The sequence below is a fragment of the Pempheris klunzingeri genome, chromosome 19 (genome assembly GCF_042242105.1).
Source record: "Pempheris klunzingeri isolate RE-2024b chromosome 19, fPemKlu1.hap1, whole genome shotgun sequence".
NCBI lineage: Eukaryota > Metazoa > Chordata > Actinopteri > Acropomatiformes > Pempheridae > Pempheris > Pempheris klunzingeri.
Genome location: NC_092030.1, coordinates 4,612,045 through 4,631,701, shown reverse-complemented (window position 1 = coordinate 4,631,701; position 19,657 = coordinate 4,612,045). Strand labels below are relative to the sequence as shown.

The window sequence follows — 19,657 nt, the reverse complement described above, 5'->3', positions numbered from 1 at the left end:
GGAACGTGTTGAGCATTGAGTAACATTTCACGGCCCATTTGCTTTGGTCTGCAGAAGCTCTTTTACTGTACGTACCGTCGAGTGGGGGGAGGTTGCGATGAGCCAATGGTGGGCGCTCATCGGTGCGTGAAGGGGGCCTCGATCCTACTCTCTCCTTCTCTGTCTTTCCCCTGTTTTCTTTCTCACTTTGCCTTTCTCTTAAACCAGCATCGAGTGGAGTGCTGTATGTATTTGTTAGTGTGTCCGTCTATTTGTGAGTGTGCATGTGTGTGTTGTGTCAGAGACCTGTAATCAAGAGTCACTGCACATAAAGGGACCTCCAGTCATTAAGGAATTAGTGGGAGGCTAACGGCTTGTTTAGAGAATCAATTAGTTTAAAATGCGGACATGTGGGCTCATTTTCACACACAGCTCTACGAGGGAATATCAAGGTTGTACATTCTGCTCCAAAGTTAACTGACCCTTAATGACTCTATGACTTGCACAGTCCTGGGAGGCCTCTTTAATCCAAGTGAGTTAAAGTTGGTCTTAAAGACACAGTAAAACAGCAGTATTGTGACATATTTCCAGGTGAAATGGAATACGAGAGCAGGGTATCGTCTCAGGAAACAATTGATTTGATCGCTTGACAGTGGGTGTTGTTTAGCGCGCAGAGAGTGTCTGGAGAACCACAGCAATTCAGCTGTACAGTTGTTGTTTGTGTTGTTTTATCAGGATGTGGAACAGGAAGAATAATTACCAGTCTGACTTGTTAGTCAAAAGCTTGGTTTTCTTAAATGTATGCTATAGCCTATAATGTGTCATAGTATAACAGGCCTGTAAGTCAAGTTGGGGGACTGTGACAAAGCCTTTGACGGTGGGTTAGGTCAGACTAATAGTGAGACTTCAGATAGATGTCTAAAGAGAAAAAAAAGATGGATTTTCATTAATATATTTGACTTTTACTGGGAGAAAGGGCAAAGGAATAATGCAGAGACACACAATATGATGGTAAATGGTCTGTATTTGTGTAGCACCTTTCTAGTCATTTCAACTACTCAGCGTGCTTTTACATCACATCCTCATTCATCCATTCACAAATCATTCATTCAGGAGAAATTTAAGTTGGAGGAGACTGTTCTTTCACACACATCCATGCTTCAGGAGCAAGTCGGGGTTCAGTGTCTTGCCCAAGGACACTTCGACATGCTGACTCATAGCTGGGGGATCCAACCACCGACCTTCTGATTGAGGGACGACCCACTCTACCTCTGAGCCGCAGCCGCCCCATGATCCAGACATTGTATTATTCACTTTGCTATGTTGTTGCGAGGGAATGCTGATTTCCAGGCACAGACATTCTTTCATGCAGCCTTCGATTATGTTAATTACCACAGATGTTAACGCACAGGCAGATGTATACTATAACACACACATAAGTCTGTTACACACACTTGGCCATGCAGTTGGGAAGTCTTCCTCTTGGGATGCGCTGTCTGAAAACAAACTGATGTTGTTTAGCTTCACACCCTCTCAGACACGTCCATGCACAGTGCTCTGTTGAAAACCTGACTGGTGGGCTCCGTGTCATCGACGCCCGCCCAGCAACATCTGTGCCGACTTCCCCCGCATGCTAAAGCAGCGTACATTCGAAAGACAACACTCGCCCACATGGGGATGCACAAACACACTAGGGCATACAATGCGATGTGCACACGCAGTCTTGCGAGTCACTGAGTCCAAGAGGACACATGATTATGGTTTAGTTGTTTCAGTTAATGGAGGGTTTTTAGAGTTAACGTGGTTTTATGATTTCACATTCTCACATGGTTCAACACAAACCATTAATGAGTGAGACATACATCTACATAGGCAAAATGGTCCCCTGTGCACCTGTTAATTCATGTTTTGTATGTACATATTTGGACACCTTAAAAACACTATGTGCTATTTACCCTGTGGTATTTTATAAGCTATAGCTGTTTTCTTTGTACCTGTGTTACTGAATTGTGGTTACATTTCTATATTGTTGGTTATGTCTGAGATGAAAATAATCTTATTTTATCTGCTTCTACTATTACTACCACATACACTTCTACTACTACTACTATTATTATTACTATGACTACTACTACTATGACTAGTATTACATTATATTAGATAGCAATAGCATGAAAAACCCAAAAGCAGGTGCTCTATGGAAGCTGAGATACATTGTCAGTTGCACTTAGTACTTTGTGAAACAACACAGCACTGGGACATTGTAATTCTGAAGTAGTTTTAACACCATAAACACTGGACCTTAGCGACATAAAATATGCATCACAGCCTGCTTTAAATATAGATGGACCAGAATGAATTCTGGTAGTATATCGCTAGACTCCTACAAAGAGGACCAGAGGGATAAGGCCTAGACAAACAAAATAATAATAATTAGACAGTAATTTTCAAGTAACTCAGTCATGGTTCAAGTCGCAAAAATGAATAGTGAGCCAAGAAATTGTTTTATAGTTAATAACACAATGTAGAGAAACATATACACGATGAAACCCTGTTACAGAAGAATAGCAGCCAATAACGAGGATAATATTTAATAATGCATGAAAAAAGAATCTTTTAGAGTTTTGGAGTACTGTGTGATGTGCACAGAAGGAGACAAAAAATTACTTCCCTCTCAAAATGATACAATATCTAAAAAAATCCCCAATATAATTCATGGTTTTAGAGACATAAAAACTGAGAATATAATAAAAGCAACAGTCCAAGCCACATTTTGGTGGGAGTCCATTGCACTCATCTTCACTCAGTTATGCTTCTGTGTGCCACTCTGTGGTGACTGTGAGGATCAAAATGTTTGGCTGGGAAAGCAGCACTTTTGAACCGTAATGCTCCTAAAGCCCAGGGAGGCATTAGCATTGTCTGCCTGTGGCACAGTTACTGCCTCCTTAGCTGCTCATAAAGGCGTGAATGCAAAAAAAAAACAGCCACTTCTGAGGGGCACTAGGATACTGTAAAGATGAATTGATGGGATTTTGGGGGCTTATTTAAGGGACTCCAAACAAATTAGAGGCTTTGTGAGGAGGTAACGTGGCGTCCAAGTGTCCATAGATGGAAGAAGTAAATGCTTTGCTGTTCTCTGATCAGGTTCTTGCAGTCATCGGGCAGAGTGTTTGTGCACATACAGGTGTCATTAAACAGAAAAATATGATAACAATACAATAGCTAATATTTCAACATGTAAAAGTGACAACCAAGAACAAACGCAGCAAAGGTCTGTTGGATAAGAGCCAAATTAAGTTTTTGAGTTAGATTAAGTTTAGATCAGATTAAGTTTTAAAAGATTAAACATAATGTCCTTGGGCACATTGTTTGAAAGATTTTGGGCCAAAATGGAACTAAGGTCATCCTAATGTGCTAAGGCATTTGGAAATAAGGATCCAGGAGGAGGCAGGATGCCAGTCATTGTCAGCTGTAGCACATGCAGGTACCTGTGGCAGAGATCCAAAGTAGCAAAAACCCATCCAGCAGTGCAGCATGGGGAGATTTTTTTGTCTTGATGCAAATGTCTTCTGACAGATAGAATTTAGGATGCACCTGGACCAGGTAACGTTCTCACATACATGATACATTTGATCAGCGACAGCCAGCTGCCAGGGCCTTCTATTGTCTTAAACTGAAATACATAATTCATAAAGGATCATTGTTTTGGTTTTCAAATGTCCTGTTGCTTTCCTGCCTTTCTGTGACATGAGCCCATTCACCCTTTTCCCCTGTGCTGTACACTGTGCTCCAGCCTGCATCAGCAGCAGCACTTACCATGTCAAACACATTATGATACTGTTTAAGGAACGCTGGCTTTTGCAAAGTTAATACTGTATAAAGCAAGAATTTCCTTAAAACTGTGCCAACCAGGGGAAAAAGATCTGATTTGTCAAGCACCACCAAGCACAGTAAGCTATCTATATAGTGAGTGAGTCAGCCTGCTTATTTGCATCTTTATGTCTGAATGGAGGGAGCATCTTCAAGCTAGACCTCCTACCAGGAGAGCTGAGCCTGAGGATCTCATATCCAATTTAGTTCTAATCTACAGTTACCAATTTCAAAGATGCTGAGATCACAATCATATGAAGTGGTAGGTCTGGTGAGATGCTTTGCAGCTATAACATGCCATTTCTCAAAACTCTAACGACCAATACCAATTTCTCTCCTGCTGCATACAATTAAGTCTAAATTTGGCATTTCAACATCAAAAGAGCCTAGATTAGTGTCAAAGTGCTAAGTAATGGACAGATCACTATCTGAAAGAAGAATTGGCTCTTTGTGAGAGAAAGCAGGAAATTCTCTCTCAGTGTTTGGCCTGTTAGGTAAGTCCCATCTTAACTTCATTCCCACCCAATCCACGTACTTTTAGAACATTTGGAAAATAAATTGAAGTGTCTATTTTGTATTTTTGTTAGTCTGACCAGATGTTATCCATTTACATATTTGGCTGTCTCCACTGTCAACAAACTATTCAGTGTGAGGAATTAATAATTTCATAATGCTGAGAGGCACAAAGAGAGGCTGATAGCATTCCTAATGAGCTGGCTATTCCTTCTGACTACATGGGCGGCTGGTGAATATCAATAGCGCGTTTTGTTCATGGACACTGATGTAAAAAGCTTTTTGGGTCAATGACTCCGTCCAACAAGCCACTTCAGGCTGTCTGATATTTATGAATCTTTCAACATTGCACATCTTTTTAACGAACTGTTTGATTCTTCATAATTCTTCATACTTCATACATTTTTTGTTACGTTCTTCTATCAAATGCATTCACAGACAGGCACCCACGCGCAAATATGAGAGAGACACACTCACACACACGCTGCACAAGGGCAGATTTATGCCCTGACAATTTGATAGAATCCACTGAAACGGTTAGGACTTAATGTTGGTTAATTAATTCGTTGGACCTGTGCAGGGAGTTGCGAGCGGGGCTGAGGTGGACTGGGGCGTGCGTGGCGGGAGATGAGGTGGTGGCGGCGGCATAGGTGGTGGTGGAGTGGTGTAGTGGCAACATTGGCAGTTGCTGAAGGGTTTAAACTGAAAGGGGAATGAGGGGAGTAATCCACTGAGTGCTCATAATGTAATGAGTCAGCCTCACTTAATGGAGTCCATTTGCGGAGAGAGAAGGTATAGAAAGAAGAAAGGTGGTGGTTCTGGAGTTGCGTGAATGTAGCTTAAAATAAAACTAGGTTGGAGGACTAAAGGACTAATTTTCTGAAAATGTACGCCCTGCTACACAGGACATACATGCTCTCATGTCTGCAAATATGAAGACATGACTGCAACTTTGTGCAATTGCTGCATTGAAATTTTGCACTGCATTACTGGAGGAGTGTTACAGTAAAGCTTGAGGCTACAAATAACTCTTTTTTTTTTTTTTGACTGAACTGGTGTTAATGCCTTCAGAGTGGCTTTATGTTAGCTCTGTGGTTCAGGATAATTCCTGAACTGCCAAGCTGCGTTAGCCCAGACTGTTTCCATTTGACTTTGAAATCTTTGCTTGCTAACACACACATGCACGCACGCACACACACACTCACAAACACACACTATTCCCCCTTCCCAGCCAGCATATATCTGCATTTCATTGACACAGTTGGTCCTCATTTAAAAAAATCCTGTCCTAAATTCATCCAATCAGAATTACTTAAGTAGTCTGATAAATGTTTAAGTATAACGGTAACACTTTTTTGTTGGGTTGTCTGTTGCAAAGCCTTTTTTATTTCTAAATCCACTTAAGTGACTTTGCTTCTCCTGAGCAGAATTAATAATTTAGAATCTATTTGGTGTCAAAATATTGGTGATTAAAACTAAAGCTACCAGATAACTAGGGAAATAGGTATTTTTGTCAATTGGGTGAACTGATTTTTAATCAGCTCTCTTGTAAACATTTTTCCGAAGCACTGGTTAAACTCGTGCTCTGGATTTGGTTGCCATCGCTGGTTAAGGTTAAAAATAAAATGTCATGAGTGTGCATGAAACAGGGTGCAGTGTGACACTTGCTCTGCTTCCAACGCCTCCACAAGAGTCAGGGGTTGTATTATTCATGTCTTCCGTGTTGGTGTCATATCTGTAGCTCCTGCTGTTGTTGTGGGTTTCTTGTCGCCTGTGTGTACAGATCTGATGATCTGTCGCTCTGCCAGGCTGCTGTGTCTAATCCAGGTCAGCTGCAATCTCTGCTGTTTTCATGGCTTGTTAGAAATCTCTTAATTGGCCTCCTTTTTAAGGTGCATAAGTGTGTGATTTAAATTTAGGGAGACAGAGTGTCACAAGAGTCTCATCTGTTTTTTTTGGCACCGTTTTAAGGTGTGTGGCGGGAGCACGAGACCAGACACAAAGCCAGATGTGACGAGTGCTCTGGCCGTGACACAAGTGACATGGCACCGGAGAGGGGCCTATTTGCTCCAGCTCTTGCACCAAAGGATGAGCACAAAAGAGTCTGGTTTTGTCATATGCAGCGTGGTTTGCGTCATTCATTCATGCATTCTCATGTAAACACGCGAATGCACATCTTCTTGTTCTCCAGTCACACTGACGATTACAGTACAAGTCGTGGGCAGGAAGAGCACTCTGACTACACGAGGTCCTTCTCACATCTGTAAAAAGCAGTTGTCGCAGATGTTTTGCAGCACACATTTTCAAATGGGTTTTGGGTAGCTGGAGGCTCAGGTGGTCACCATGTGAGGATGATTACAGAGGGCCCGCAGTGAGCTGCCAAGCTAACTGTGCTGTAGGCTTGGAATCACACAGGCACAATGAAATGTTGTGTGACAAATTAACTGCATTGGAAAAATGAAACGTAAAATGTAATATTTAGACATAATATTTATATGTATATGAAAAGAAAACAGCTGTGGCTGTTGTACCTGAAGTCCTGAAGCATATCTAGAGCTTTTTTAGTTTGTTTTTTTTTAGGTTGGTCCATCCAAATCACATAATAAACGACAACAACTGGAACTACACTATACCAAATAAATGGCCCCCATTAAATCTGAAGGGTTTTTACTGACACCATCATTATTGTTTCTGATAAGACAATTTGCAGTCTAGCTTTTCAAATACAATTTGTCAATGCTTTGAGAACCACAAATGGAATTCACCTCACCTTTATTGAATTGAGGTGAAGAGCAGAGAGGGTTTTTTGTGACATGAATATAACCTTTAAATGTCAAATATTGATGGATATCGGGTGAAAACAATCAGTCATGCAGAAATTGGGGTGAAAATCTCATTTCCCCACATAACTCAAGTATTAAGTATTCTGTAGTAAGTGTTCACTTTTAACTGACTTAACTCTGGTATATAATTATTTCAGACATTTATCAGCAATTTTTGTAGTTTTATTTACTGCAAGAGGACTTTATTTACTGTAAATTATTGATCAGCATCCTCTTGTAGAAGGGAACAGCAACTTTTGGCTGTCTGGGGATATAAACATATCTTTTTTAACAATCTGTTTTTGGTATATCTGAAGGACACAGCTAGATAAGAAATTGTGTTGCTAATGTTTTTTTTTTTTTCTCCTCTGTCCTCTGTCCTCTGTTTCCATCTCTCCTTCCTGTATTTTCCTCACTCTTTTAAAACCCCCGATGTGTGTCCTCTACCCCGACTCTACATCAACTTTTCCTTCTGTCTTTTCCTCTGCACTCTCTGTCTTTCTAAACAGGTCCCCCATCAGTTAGGTGCACTGACCTTCTACCGCTATGAGCAGCCTATCGTGGACTATTGCCAGGCCCATCAACCCCTGCGGCTCAACATGGGCTATGAGGGACCCCCACAAGGCCTGGAGGGCCTGGAGGACCTGGGGCCATGTGATAGAGGCACTATACAGACAGTGGCACTGCCTGCTGTGCCCTCTGCTGCCAGCATAGGTGCCCCTGTGCCAGGGCCTCGCTCTCCTCCACCACCCCTCAGACCTCCGACCGAAGGTCCCAGCAGTGGCACTTTTCCTCCTGTCGAACGCACCGGCACACTCAAATTTGGACGCTAGCGAGCGGAGAAGCGGGGCAAGGGCCTCTGATTTACCATGACTTTAAAATGAAGGGGCAGGTGAGCTGGTTATTCAGTGGGGCCTTGTTTTCAGAACACGAGTATGTGAACTACATGACAAAATTTTCAAATTCTGCCTGAAAGGATTTGGCATCCGAAACACACAGTCTCACCAATATACAGTAGAGGGGTAGTCATCCTTGCAGATTGTTTTAATTTCTCATCCTAAAGCACCTCATAGAAAACTCTGTACTACTGAGTCATGGGAGGTAATTCAGCATACATTAAAAAGTATTACCTTGTTTGCAAATCTGGTCTTTGCTATATCCCATGACAACATCATGGGTCATCTGTTCATAGTATGACAGCAGTCTTCTTGCGCTGGGTTAGGAGTGAAAGGGAAAGTGCAATAAACACATGCTCTCAATCACAAAACGTGTGCGCAGTAACGTGAAAGATAAAAGTGGTGGAGTTGGAGATCATGTGACAAGCAAGGGGCTTCTTACTGTGATTATTCTTAAAATTTCTATTCAGTAGTTGTTATGAAAAGCAAATCCATATCATTATTTCATAAAAATGAGTTCTTTTCTCAAGACAAGTAATTACATAGAATTTCTCGTTCTTCTTTCGTTTTATTTTCTTTAGGTGTGGGATCTCATGCTGAATTCCATTAATGTGCATGTCAAACCAAAGAGTTTACTTATGTTTTCTTTTAATGCACATAAGCTGCTTTAGCTGAGGGCATTCTTAAAATGCCAGTCAGTTCGCTAAACTAGCCTCTGCCATCTCACATTCACAATTAAAACCAAATCCCCTGGTGGTTTCAGATGAACTGGATTTCTCTTTTCAAATTTGCAAGGTAACCATGCGATGCATCCAAGTGAGGTAGTGAAAAGATGTTGATCATAATGATGTATTTTATCTGTTCCACCCAACAACAGTTCAACTGGTAGTTATGATCTCGGTGATGCTATTAACAACAACCACAGAATCACTTTAAAGAAGATGTTATGGTATGTTTCACAAATTTCTTAAACATACAGGGACCCTTTTCTCAGCAGGAGGGCAGGTCTTTGTACATGAATATATCCCAGCTGAATGATTCACTATGCTTTAAAGAGGTAATAATGGGGATTTTATGTGTTAAAATAAGTACATTTTAATGCAAAGTATTGTACATATTCTTAAAAAAGGTCCACTTTACTGAAGGTTAAACCACTCTCACTGCCCCAAACAGTCATTTGAAACATTGTTGAGTCAATGTTTGACTTTCATCACACTTGACAATTATGAGAGCACCATCTTGCTGGGTTGGCAAAGCGCTGGCCATGTGCTCCCATCTCCCCTCCATCACAGAGAACAACAGTGCCTAGTGGGGGCATGTTGAACCAGCACGTTGACTTCTCTTTGAACTGCGTATGAACCCATGAGCTGTACTGGGAATATTGCCTGACATCTCCTTTTTTCCAGAAAGGGTGACTCCAGTGCGGGACTTTATTGCACTCGGTAACCCTTTGGCCACCGTGACAAGCACTGCTTCTCATTGACTTATGGAGCTGATGAGGACTTCAGATGCGGCTGTGATTGCCTGTCAAATCATCTCTGGCTTAATTCAAGCAGTGCACCGGGGTCATTTTTCACACCACAGTGGTCATACTGTCGAGAATTGTGGAAACTGTGTTTGGTCCTCCCACAGCGCAACTGATTGATCCACAGATGAAACGGCGAGGGGCCAAAATTTCCCACAAAAGTGGGTGTATCCTCACGATAAGAGAAAAAGTAGGGATTTTTTTTGGTTTGTATTATTTTGTTATTTTGTCGTTTTCGCTTGGAGCAAAAGAGACCGTTTTATAGGGGTTCAAAGATGATGTCAAGAAATTCTATAAGACTAATCAAAGGACGAAATCGAATAGAACTTATTTATCGTGTAAATAGTGAATCTTTAAAGATGAAAAAAAGTATGAACTTAACTTCTTCTGAGACACAAACTGCTTGTGAACAGAAGAGGAGCCTTATTCACTTTCCAGTGGGAATCTGTTACCAAGATGACTCGGTGAAGAGGTTCCTACTGAAACGCTCCTGTTGTTTCAATGATAAATATTTTTCTATCTGCTCCCGACACTATTCTACCACACACAACCAAACACACATTGTGTTATTGACGTTGTTTCTCAAAACCAATCATTTTACTGAATCACATGAAGAAGGGAAGATTGGGAGCCCTGTTATTATGATGTACTTTGAGTGTCAAACCTCATAGAGCTCCATATTTTCTGTTCTGACTTCAGACATGTTTCATCTTGCAGGAGGTGGCCACGAGATGTGTCGTTAGTTTAATCCCAATCTCCACCTCTTGTTTAAAAATTTCAACACTATCTGCCATCTACTCGGGGAGAAGAAGTGTGCTATTCTTTTTACCAAGAGTTTAACTTGTGAAGGATGTTCTTTTTGATGTGCCATTATTTTGTTAAATGTTTTACCAAAAACCAGCCCCAAAACAACAAGTGACCCAAAAGTCATGGTTCATGAATAAGAAGGGTTCGTCCCCTTCGTGTACAGGACAATGCATAAAAAGCAGTTGATTTGCTCAGTACGGTTGCTTAATAGTGCTGGTGGAGTTTACTTTGTAATAGCAGCTGTGCCAATGTCTTTATAATGGGAGCTCTCTCAATTCTATCCATGTATTGTCTTGCCTTGCTCTATATCACCCCTGCTAACTCCTTGGCCTGAATTTCATGTCTGCCTCTTGGTGACTCGGGTGAACCTGTTTAATGATGTTCTATTTCTGTCCGCATGCTGATATTTTGGGAAACTATGCCCAGTTAAGGAGGAGTGCTGAACCAGAGACAAACAGAATGGCAGATATTTCCTGTCTGAAGTGCCCTAGAACCAGCAGCACGCGTCCCGGACAACTTCACGGTTTTTAACGCAACTTGTTTGCTGACCCATTCACGCCCCTCCCTAAAGTAGAATTCCCTGGCACTATATAAGCTGTTAAATAGAGAAAGAGGCTTGTGTTGGGCACTCACTTCAGGAAAAGACTTTCCCTTTAATAGTCTCCAAGCCGAGTACCCCATATGTAGTAATTACTTCAGTTTTCAGACCAGCGATAATGGTTAAATTCAGTCTAAACACGATGATCAAAGCTACTCTGCCCTTCATGTGTAATTAGAAAGTGCTAATAAAGTCTTTATATGTTCACAATTAAATCAAGTACTAAGAGGCAATTGATTAATCATGACTACCTCCTTGATAAAATCAGATATGTTCAGCGGAATGTTCGAATCCTGCTGCCAGTAATTATTTAGTCTTTTGTCCATTTATTTTGCCATCAGAGAGCTGGAAGCACAGGCGCTGCATGCTAATGATGCATGTTTGAGCTGAACTCCAGGACCGTCTGTGCTAGCCCCGCAATGCCAACAGGCTTTATTTTCTCTTCTGCTTTGTTTGTTTTTGGTTTTGTACACCCCAAGCTCCTCACCCCCTTCACTTTTTGAGTTTGGGCTCAAGTCCCCACTGGGAAGATTTCCCATCTTTTTTGCCTCTTTTTTTCTTTTTTGCTTCGGGTGGGGTGAATGAAGGTCTGAAGAACTGCAGTGAAAACTTTCATATTTCATGCACAGTGGGAAAGCAAAATGCAAATCTCCAAAGGGAGAGGCAAAGCAGAGGAGATGGGACGGGGGGGGGGGGCGGAGATGCTGTACAATAGCGCGGATATTGAGGGGCAAATGGGTAAGTGTAAGGACATTTTATACTGTCACAATGAAAGCTTTGTGATGTCTCTGAATGTCCCAGTTAGCTTTATTGCCGCTGTAAGAAATGACACAAACTGCTTCAGCCAAGCTCAAACACAAGCAAGTCACACACATAAGTATTCTGTAGAGTTACATGTGGAACACACAGACAAAACAAAAGGCATACTCAAATCAACTTGCATCTAAACTGTATGTATTATGCATGCTCACATACAAAGATGAACTGACAAACTTTCACACACTTTCAACACTTTATTTAAATTGAAATTTACTCTATATTACCGAGACTCCGTTTTATCCATGTCAGTCTTTAACTGCAGAGCAATCATGCATAAATACATATACACAAATGAAAAAAAAAAAAAAAAAAAACTACGAAAACAGGCAAAACACATGCCTTGATAAATGATAATAAACTACTCCAGGTTTTGACGCTCCCATCCATTCCAGTTCACCCAAGGCCATCTGTGACGGTTCAGTAAGTTCTAATCCATTACCTGATAAATAGATTTGAAAAATGAATTTCGAGCCAGACGTGGAGTCGCAGCTTTTCTTCCTCTACCATACATCTGTGTCTTACCCGCAGGCAGCGCTGGGGCATACCCATACAGCACACAGTCATGACTCTGGAGAGTCAGCACGTCTACACACTGATAGGGGGGGTAAGGCAGGAAAGAAAAAAATTTAAAAAATGTAAAAAAAAAAAAAAAAAAACAAGCTAATGCTCCCCATCTGCCACTTCTAGATTCCCAATCTCAGTTTCTATTTCTGTTAGCGTGTCGTTAGTGTGTGTGCCGACTGCAAAGTGGTAAGAATTAATAACTTTGTCATGCTTAAAGGCATAAAGAGAGAGAGAGCATTGCTAGTGAGATAGCTACCCTGCATGTGCCCAGATGGCCTGTGTGTGTGTGCGTGTGTGTGTGTGTGTGTGTGTGTGTGTACCCAAAGCAGCACCTACTCCTCTACCTCCTCTGTACCATCGTCACCATTACTGATGTTCAGGCCAGCCCGGTCCCCATTGATTGTTATTGTTCCATGCTGTTTCACATTAGCAGGAAGTCTTTAACCTCTGACCAGCATTGTCCTGACTCTGTTTTTCTGCCATTGCTCATGTCAGAGGGGGCACAGAAAGAGAAGGCATGATCATTAACCTCTGTCAGGGAAACACACTTTTTCGTTTGTCTGACAAAGCCCGTTTACGCCCCTAATTGGATTTAATGTGAGCACTGAAGAAAGGAAGGTTTTTATTTAAATTGGCTGCATTCGACTCCTGTTGTTGGCTTGAAAGTGCAGTGAGGGAGAAAGCAGAGAGAAAGTGACAGAAAGCAATATCAGAATTAGTCTTTGTTTCCTTGCAGGCTCAAATCAAAATTGCTGCCTCTTAAAAAGCTTTCCATTAAAAACCAGGGGATCTTTGTTGTCTCCCTTTCATCCATTTCCTACAGAGAGTATTGATTTCTGTAGGGTGTAAATATGCGCTGCATTGTTTTCTTTGGTAGTTGGTTTGTTGTTGATTTTTTTTTTTTCTTATTTGGATTTTTGGTTCTTTTTACTGCATTCAGACCTAAAGCATTTTTGTGGAGACCTGGTCCAAGCGCAAAAATATGGCTCTTCTTTGAGTATATTATTGTCAGAAAATGTTTTGTAAAAATTTTGATGATGATATCAGAAATAAACATCTAAAGATGGGAGTTGTGATGTCTTGTTTACCTGAATATATTGTATCGTGAAGTGAGGGGGAATTTTAGCGATTGTCCCTGCAACAGCTACAATACGGTAAAAGGCCACAACTTACAATGAATGCCTTTGGCTGTCAGTAACAGGATAGAATTTGGACAGGGGCATCTTCTTCCCTTTATGACAACCTCACACATAGCTCAGCTTTGGTTTAAGTTTATATAGGGTTAACAAATGACAAAACCTCAAGGATGAGGATTAGCACTGATCATCCATCAAAATATCGGCAAAAAAAGTTGCGCCTTTCCATCATCTGCAGAGGGCAACTCTCATGTATCCATCTCAGACTGGCTCCTGTTAGGAAAAACCCACCTTCTTGATGCTTGGCAAAAAAAAATGACAAATGAGACCTTTTTACGGTTACAGTACCAGTCAGTTAAAGCATGGGAACAAGATTCTCGTCCATCAAATTTATCAAGAATACTAGTAGTCTCACATTTCAACCGGGGCATTTTTGCAAGCTTACTGCGACTGATGCAACTATCCACAACTCTGCCATCTCTGTTTTTGTATGAAAATCAAATCCTCCACAATTCATGGAATTGCACTGGTAAAGTGGCATTGATCATCAACAAAAGAATTACATGGACAAAAAATTTCATGCAGATTTCCTTTCATATTGAATGTTGAGCCATTAACACAAGGTAATTCACGAAGAAGACAGAATAGATGTTTCATAGTGAGGACTGGAGCAGTAATATCCATCTGAACAAGGTAATCATGCTTAATTACATTTCTGATCCTCTATACTGTTTTAACAGGCATTTTATAATGCCAGCTTTTGGTGTTGGCTGTTTATTATTTAACCTGGATACATTATTGATAAAATAAACTTGTCTCAAAAGTTGATGCTACAGTTGTTTTTGAACCCTTTGCAGGATTTTACGTTACGCTTAAGTTTTTACAGATAATCTGTCTCGGGCTATTGAGGATAAGGCTGTGCTATGTCTTGTAGTTGTTGCAGACCTGATTTCTTTGTTCACTGTCTTCTCAATTGTCTGTGCTTATTGAAGGATTTTCTCGCTAAACTGTGCCACAATTGTGATGGACAAGATTTAATTCTTAACCCTTTAACGTCCTCACCAAGAAAAAAGTAATGAAAAAATGTATTCTTTATATATTTTATTTCCTTGGGGCACTAATCACAAAAATAAATGTTTTTTTAAGAACAGACCCCACATTTTTTGAAATATTGGCCTCTACCAAACGGTTGAGATGTCGTAAGTAAAACATGTTTTCAATAAGATATAGTGAGTCAAAATGTGCTCTACCATATGGTTGAGCAGAAGGTTAAAGGGTTAAAAACATGGTCTAAAAATAAATTAACCCTAATTGTTCTTGGTAGCTGACCAGTCCAAGACATTTCAGCACTCATCCAAACACCGAAACAAATTTACAATGAGCGTAATCTGTACCTTTCACTCCCTGCAATCCAAAGTCCACAGAGAGGGAGCAAAATCCCACTCAGCAGGCTTTGACAGCCTATGGTTAGCCTGACTGGGGTTTCCTCGAAATAGCAACACGATCAACAAAAAGCACCATAAGAACAAAAAACACCGACCACATGGTGAGAGATTGTCCTCCCCTGTAATTTCTGAGAAGTTCCACAAAGCTCACTGGTGTTTTTGAAACCTTGCAGCACGATGAAGCAGTGCTTCAGGCTAATTAATGGAGCACATACCAAAGGATCCCGTGAGCCGTAGCGTCTATGCTGTTGAGTTCAGCAAGAAACAAAGCTTTTCAGTCAGAAAAGACGGAAGGGCTTTACTCCACTCCACAATGCACCTGAGCTTAGTTGAACAAAACATGCTAACCTCAGGGACACACCGCCTACCTGAACAGCACATGTGCATCGCAGAACCTGTTGGTTTTTTGTTCTGGCTCCATGTTAACAAGTTAGAGCAGCCACACAGCCCGCATGAGTGGCGCGGCTCAGGTGCAGCTTGGTTGCCGCTTATTTAGAGAGCCGGAGCCTATTTTTGTGTGTGCGGTTCACAGCGAAAACAGACAGAGAAAATGAGCTGGGATGTCATATTGATATCATACCAGCAACATTATACATATGTCACAATAGTTTCAATGTCTGTACTTGTAGAATATGTCACACACAAGAAAAAAAAATAAAATATATATATATATACTATTGATTTAAAGTTACAAGCCCTGTAGCATTTCTGTGAACAGAATCCCTTTATTTGTTAGCAAGGTTTTTATTTGATGGCCAATATCAAAGGCAAACTCAATGCACAAAGATAGGCTGGCTGGCAGACGGCACAGCAGCAGCCAGAGTGTCTCTGTGGACACCACACACGTGTGGGCCGCAGCAGTTCTGTAAGGTGGCCATGACACACAGGCAGAGGGAGGCCCCGGCCTCAACTCTTCAATGTACGCCTTGTGGATTTTGTTTTCTATTTTTGGAAAAGTTACCACCTGACTGTGTAAATTAAATCTACACAGACAATTAGTAGTAACATGATGTGACAATCCTCACATTAATTCTGCTCACAAAACAGGAAATAAAGCAGATACACCCGGCCAGTTTGGTATGCCTCTAAATACTACAGTACTCATTAGCCAGTTAAGGCCATGCAGTAGACATGAAGTCACACAAATCACACCTGTAGCAATTCAAAACATGTTATTCAGAACATGCAATCAGGAAGAAATGCAGCATCAGTGTCTCTGAAGTTCTACAAAAGTGGAAAAAAGCAGCTCCCACAAGCACCTGAAAGAGCAACTTCATACATGCTGAAGAAGTCTGAGTTTTCACTGCGCTGCAACAGGATGTCAGTATACCTTGACATCATGCAGTGTTCTTCTTTTTCAAAACCTAGCGCCTAAATAATCCACAATGCAACTCGACCACTGTTTATTTCTTCAGAGATTTGGGTTTGTCAATATAGTAGTAGCTAATGGAGCCCTGGGCTGCTAGCCTCAAGCAGAGATGAGGAGCGGGCTATACAGATCTAATAAGCTCACTTCTTTGCAAATCCACACCACCAGATATGCTTCATTTTGAAACTTTTAATCTTCAGCCCCAACCGGCGTGTACTTAAATGACTTAATACACTTGAGGCACTTTATCAGAGCTCAACTAACTCTGATGCCACAGAAGCAATTTTTTTCACATGAGGTAGTGCTCTCAAAGACTTTTGCATCACACCTCTGTGTTGCCAATGATGTCCCTGTACCTGTGCCTCTCATTCAACTGAGGCACAGTTTGTGTTTATCCTATAAACTTTTGGGAGACTGCGCTGCCGTTCGAACATTTAGGGAGTAAACTTGACGAATGTAGCTGACTTGTTCTGAGTGAACCAGATACCCTCGGCGAAGAAGTACCGTCAGTGTCACAGAGACAGGAGATCTGTTTGCTTCAGCCTGCTGTCATTTCAGATGCACACATCATGCCATCACCGCTTTGGAGGAACATGACAGCCCCGCTCACAGTCCGGCTCACAGCGGTTTTCAGGACATGAGGTCTTGCTATCTTTTACTTTTTTCCTCCAATGATCACACACCCTCTGGACTAACTACAACACAAACATCCAAAAGTTATTCAGCACTTATTTATCAAACATGTAAACCTGTATCCAGGTACCTGTTAGTTAGCTGACACACTGGTCATTATGTTTTTCGTTAACTGCTAATGGATACTTCTAATGGCATGGGTAAAGCTAACTTTAACCCTAGAGCACACCATCTTTAGTGAAAAGGAAGGGTTTATGAATCAACACTGCTTACGGTAAGCTTAATTATAAACATTGAGTTATTTTTGCACAACGAAAAGAAACCAAAATGTGTATATTTATCATAGGCATTACAGGATACTGTACAAGATACGCTGAACTGAACTGCTTCGAGCAGCATCATATCAGAATACGCCAAATTGCCCTGCTTTGGAAGGGTACCAGCTTTTCCTCTGTAAGGGTACACCTTATCTGAAAGGTTAAAAAAAAGGTCTGACATGGCTGAGGGGTCAGACTCTTTCAGCTGATTGCACACAGCCCACCTCATATCGGTCTGTGTGAAAAAGCCTGTGGCTGGTGGTTGATTGGCCAGGTCAGGTGGCTTGGTAAGTACACAGTGTCTGATTCTCAGTGACCTTTAAAGCAGTGTGATGGTGTTGTGGGGCTGAAATTCTCGACTGGAAGGGAGTGGAAAATTCATGGGTTTTAGACACTCTGGTTGTTTCTCAATGTTCTCTCTCTCTGTCTCTCTCTCTCTCTCTCTAACCAGGCAGACATTTCTATAGCACTGTTAGCCCTACATCCACTGTAAGTAATGGAGCTCCTCGGGGATGTAAAATGCCTTGTCCTCATAAAACCTACACTGGCTTTCAACTGTATCCCGCCACAGACTGGAGCCACCATAAGTAAATTTCATCCACAATTGTTGCCCTCCACGGAAAGCCAAAGAGAGCCCTTTTCCTATTCCCTTTGGCACTTTCCTTTTACCGACTGTGCCATGTCTTCCCCTTGACCTGAAATGAGCAGTCAACATTTAAAAATAGAGTTTACATTTTGCTCTATTTGTTCTCTTTGGTTTTGTGCTTCCGTGCAGCCTTTCTGTGTTTCCCAACATAACTGTATTCTGTTTTAGATGTTTTAATAAACCGATTGCTTTGTAAATAATCGAAAAATAGAATTTTTGTTCGTGACCGCTGTACACAACACGACAGACTAACTAGAAAATCAACACAAAAACTACTTTTTCTTCAAATGCTGTGTACAGCTCAAAATTGAAACCATTTGTGAAGAGAGTCACATTGAACTATACTAACGTGCTTTTAAATGACAAAACGCTGAATACAATTGGATAGTAAAAGGACAACTACAAATGATGAATTAATACAGAATTTTCTGTTCAAAATAATAAAAATAGTTAGCAACTAAAGTGTGCTAAGATAACATCTTCAGATGTTGTTGTTGGAACTCTAGGTTTTCTCTTCACACGGAGAAGAGGGCAAAAGCTGAGTGTTAGATGCCAGCAGGGAAGCTTTAAGCGGGGGTTTTCCACCACAACAACCCACTATTACAGGATTCAGTACAGGGAGAGTCCATCCCCTTGTGACAGAGCATAGCAGAGCCAAACCTGGCTGCTGGGCCTCAGACACAGACAGATTTGAAGATGCACCGTCAAGGTCAATAGAGTTTCTTGAACAAAATCTTTATTCAAGAAACGCTTGAGCCAGACAAATGTTTCTTTTCACCAGAAAGCCAGAGCACTAGGCTCTAATGGGGGGAAAGCATGGACGCCACACAGCCTCCTGATGGGAGGGAAATGAGCTTAAGCTAAATCGGCAGCCTTCCCCCTACGCTGCACTGTCACATAATGAGAGGGAAGACATTTGAGGATGCAGAAACTTAGAGGGGTTGTCGAATATGGTGTCAGTATTGTTCACATTTTGCACATGAGTGAAATTTATACATGGTGTGAAGGCAAGACTTTATGATCTCAAGGTCAGCAGTGAGCTTGATGGCCCCAAGCTTCAAGAAACGCCATGAAATGAGTATGGTTCACTGATGTGCAAATAGTGCTTTGTGCTTGAAAACTGAGAAAACAGCCCTCCCCCCCTAAAAACAGAGATTAAATGATGGTGTCACGGCTGGTGGATGTCTATTTGGCTCAATACATTAGGCATGGTGTGACATGAGCAACTGTCATCAAAACTGTCACTGTTGCCTGGAGTCGGCGTCCGTATGACAGGATGGTGAAAGGTTTCCTTGCCCTGAGAAAACTCACAATTTCAAGCCAACAAACTTCAATACAATTTTGAATAGGCAATTTAATTCAATTTCTGAAGTTTAGTCGTTTATCATTATTTTACATTATCACAACTCTGAGATGATGAAATATTTACTTGTGCTTGGAGTCCAGTTTTATTTTTGCAGCATTCATGACAGTTTTGCTGTTTGCTGTGCTGATAACACTCAGTAGTATTCCTCTTTACAATCGCTCAGAGCCTTCAGTCCTTCACAATAGTGTCTGAAGTGCATACCTAGCAGCATCAAAGATAAACAATATTTAATGATAAAATAAACTTTTATTTGATGACATTTTACAGTGCCAGGAACAGAGTAAACACTGAGGGACATTGGGTTTCCTGGCTTACAACTAATCTTTACAACTAAAGATTAAGATTCAATGCT

General features: G+C 41.2%; 1 protein-coding gene across 1 annotated transcript in view; it reads left to right on the top strand.

The window, feature by feature from the left end:
- LOC139219205 (leucine-rich repeat transmembrane neuronal protein 4) overlaps window positions 1-8,017 on the top strand; it is an 88,544-nt gene extending 80,527 nt beyond the window's left edge. Inside the window, exon 3 of the mRNA XM_070851010.1 lies at window positions 7,694-8,017. Within this exon, the coding sequence (XP_070707111.1) occupies window positions 7,694-8,017 (324 nt within the window). The remainder of the gene's footprint in view (window positions 1-7,693) is intronic.
- Window positions 8,018-19,657: the final 11,640 nt, after the last annotated feature.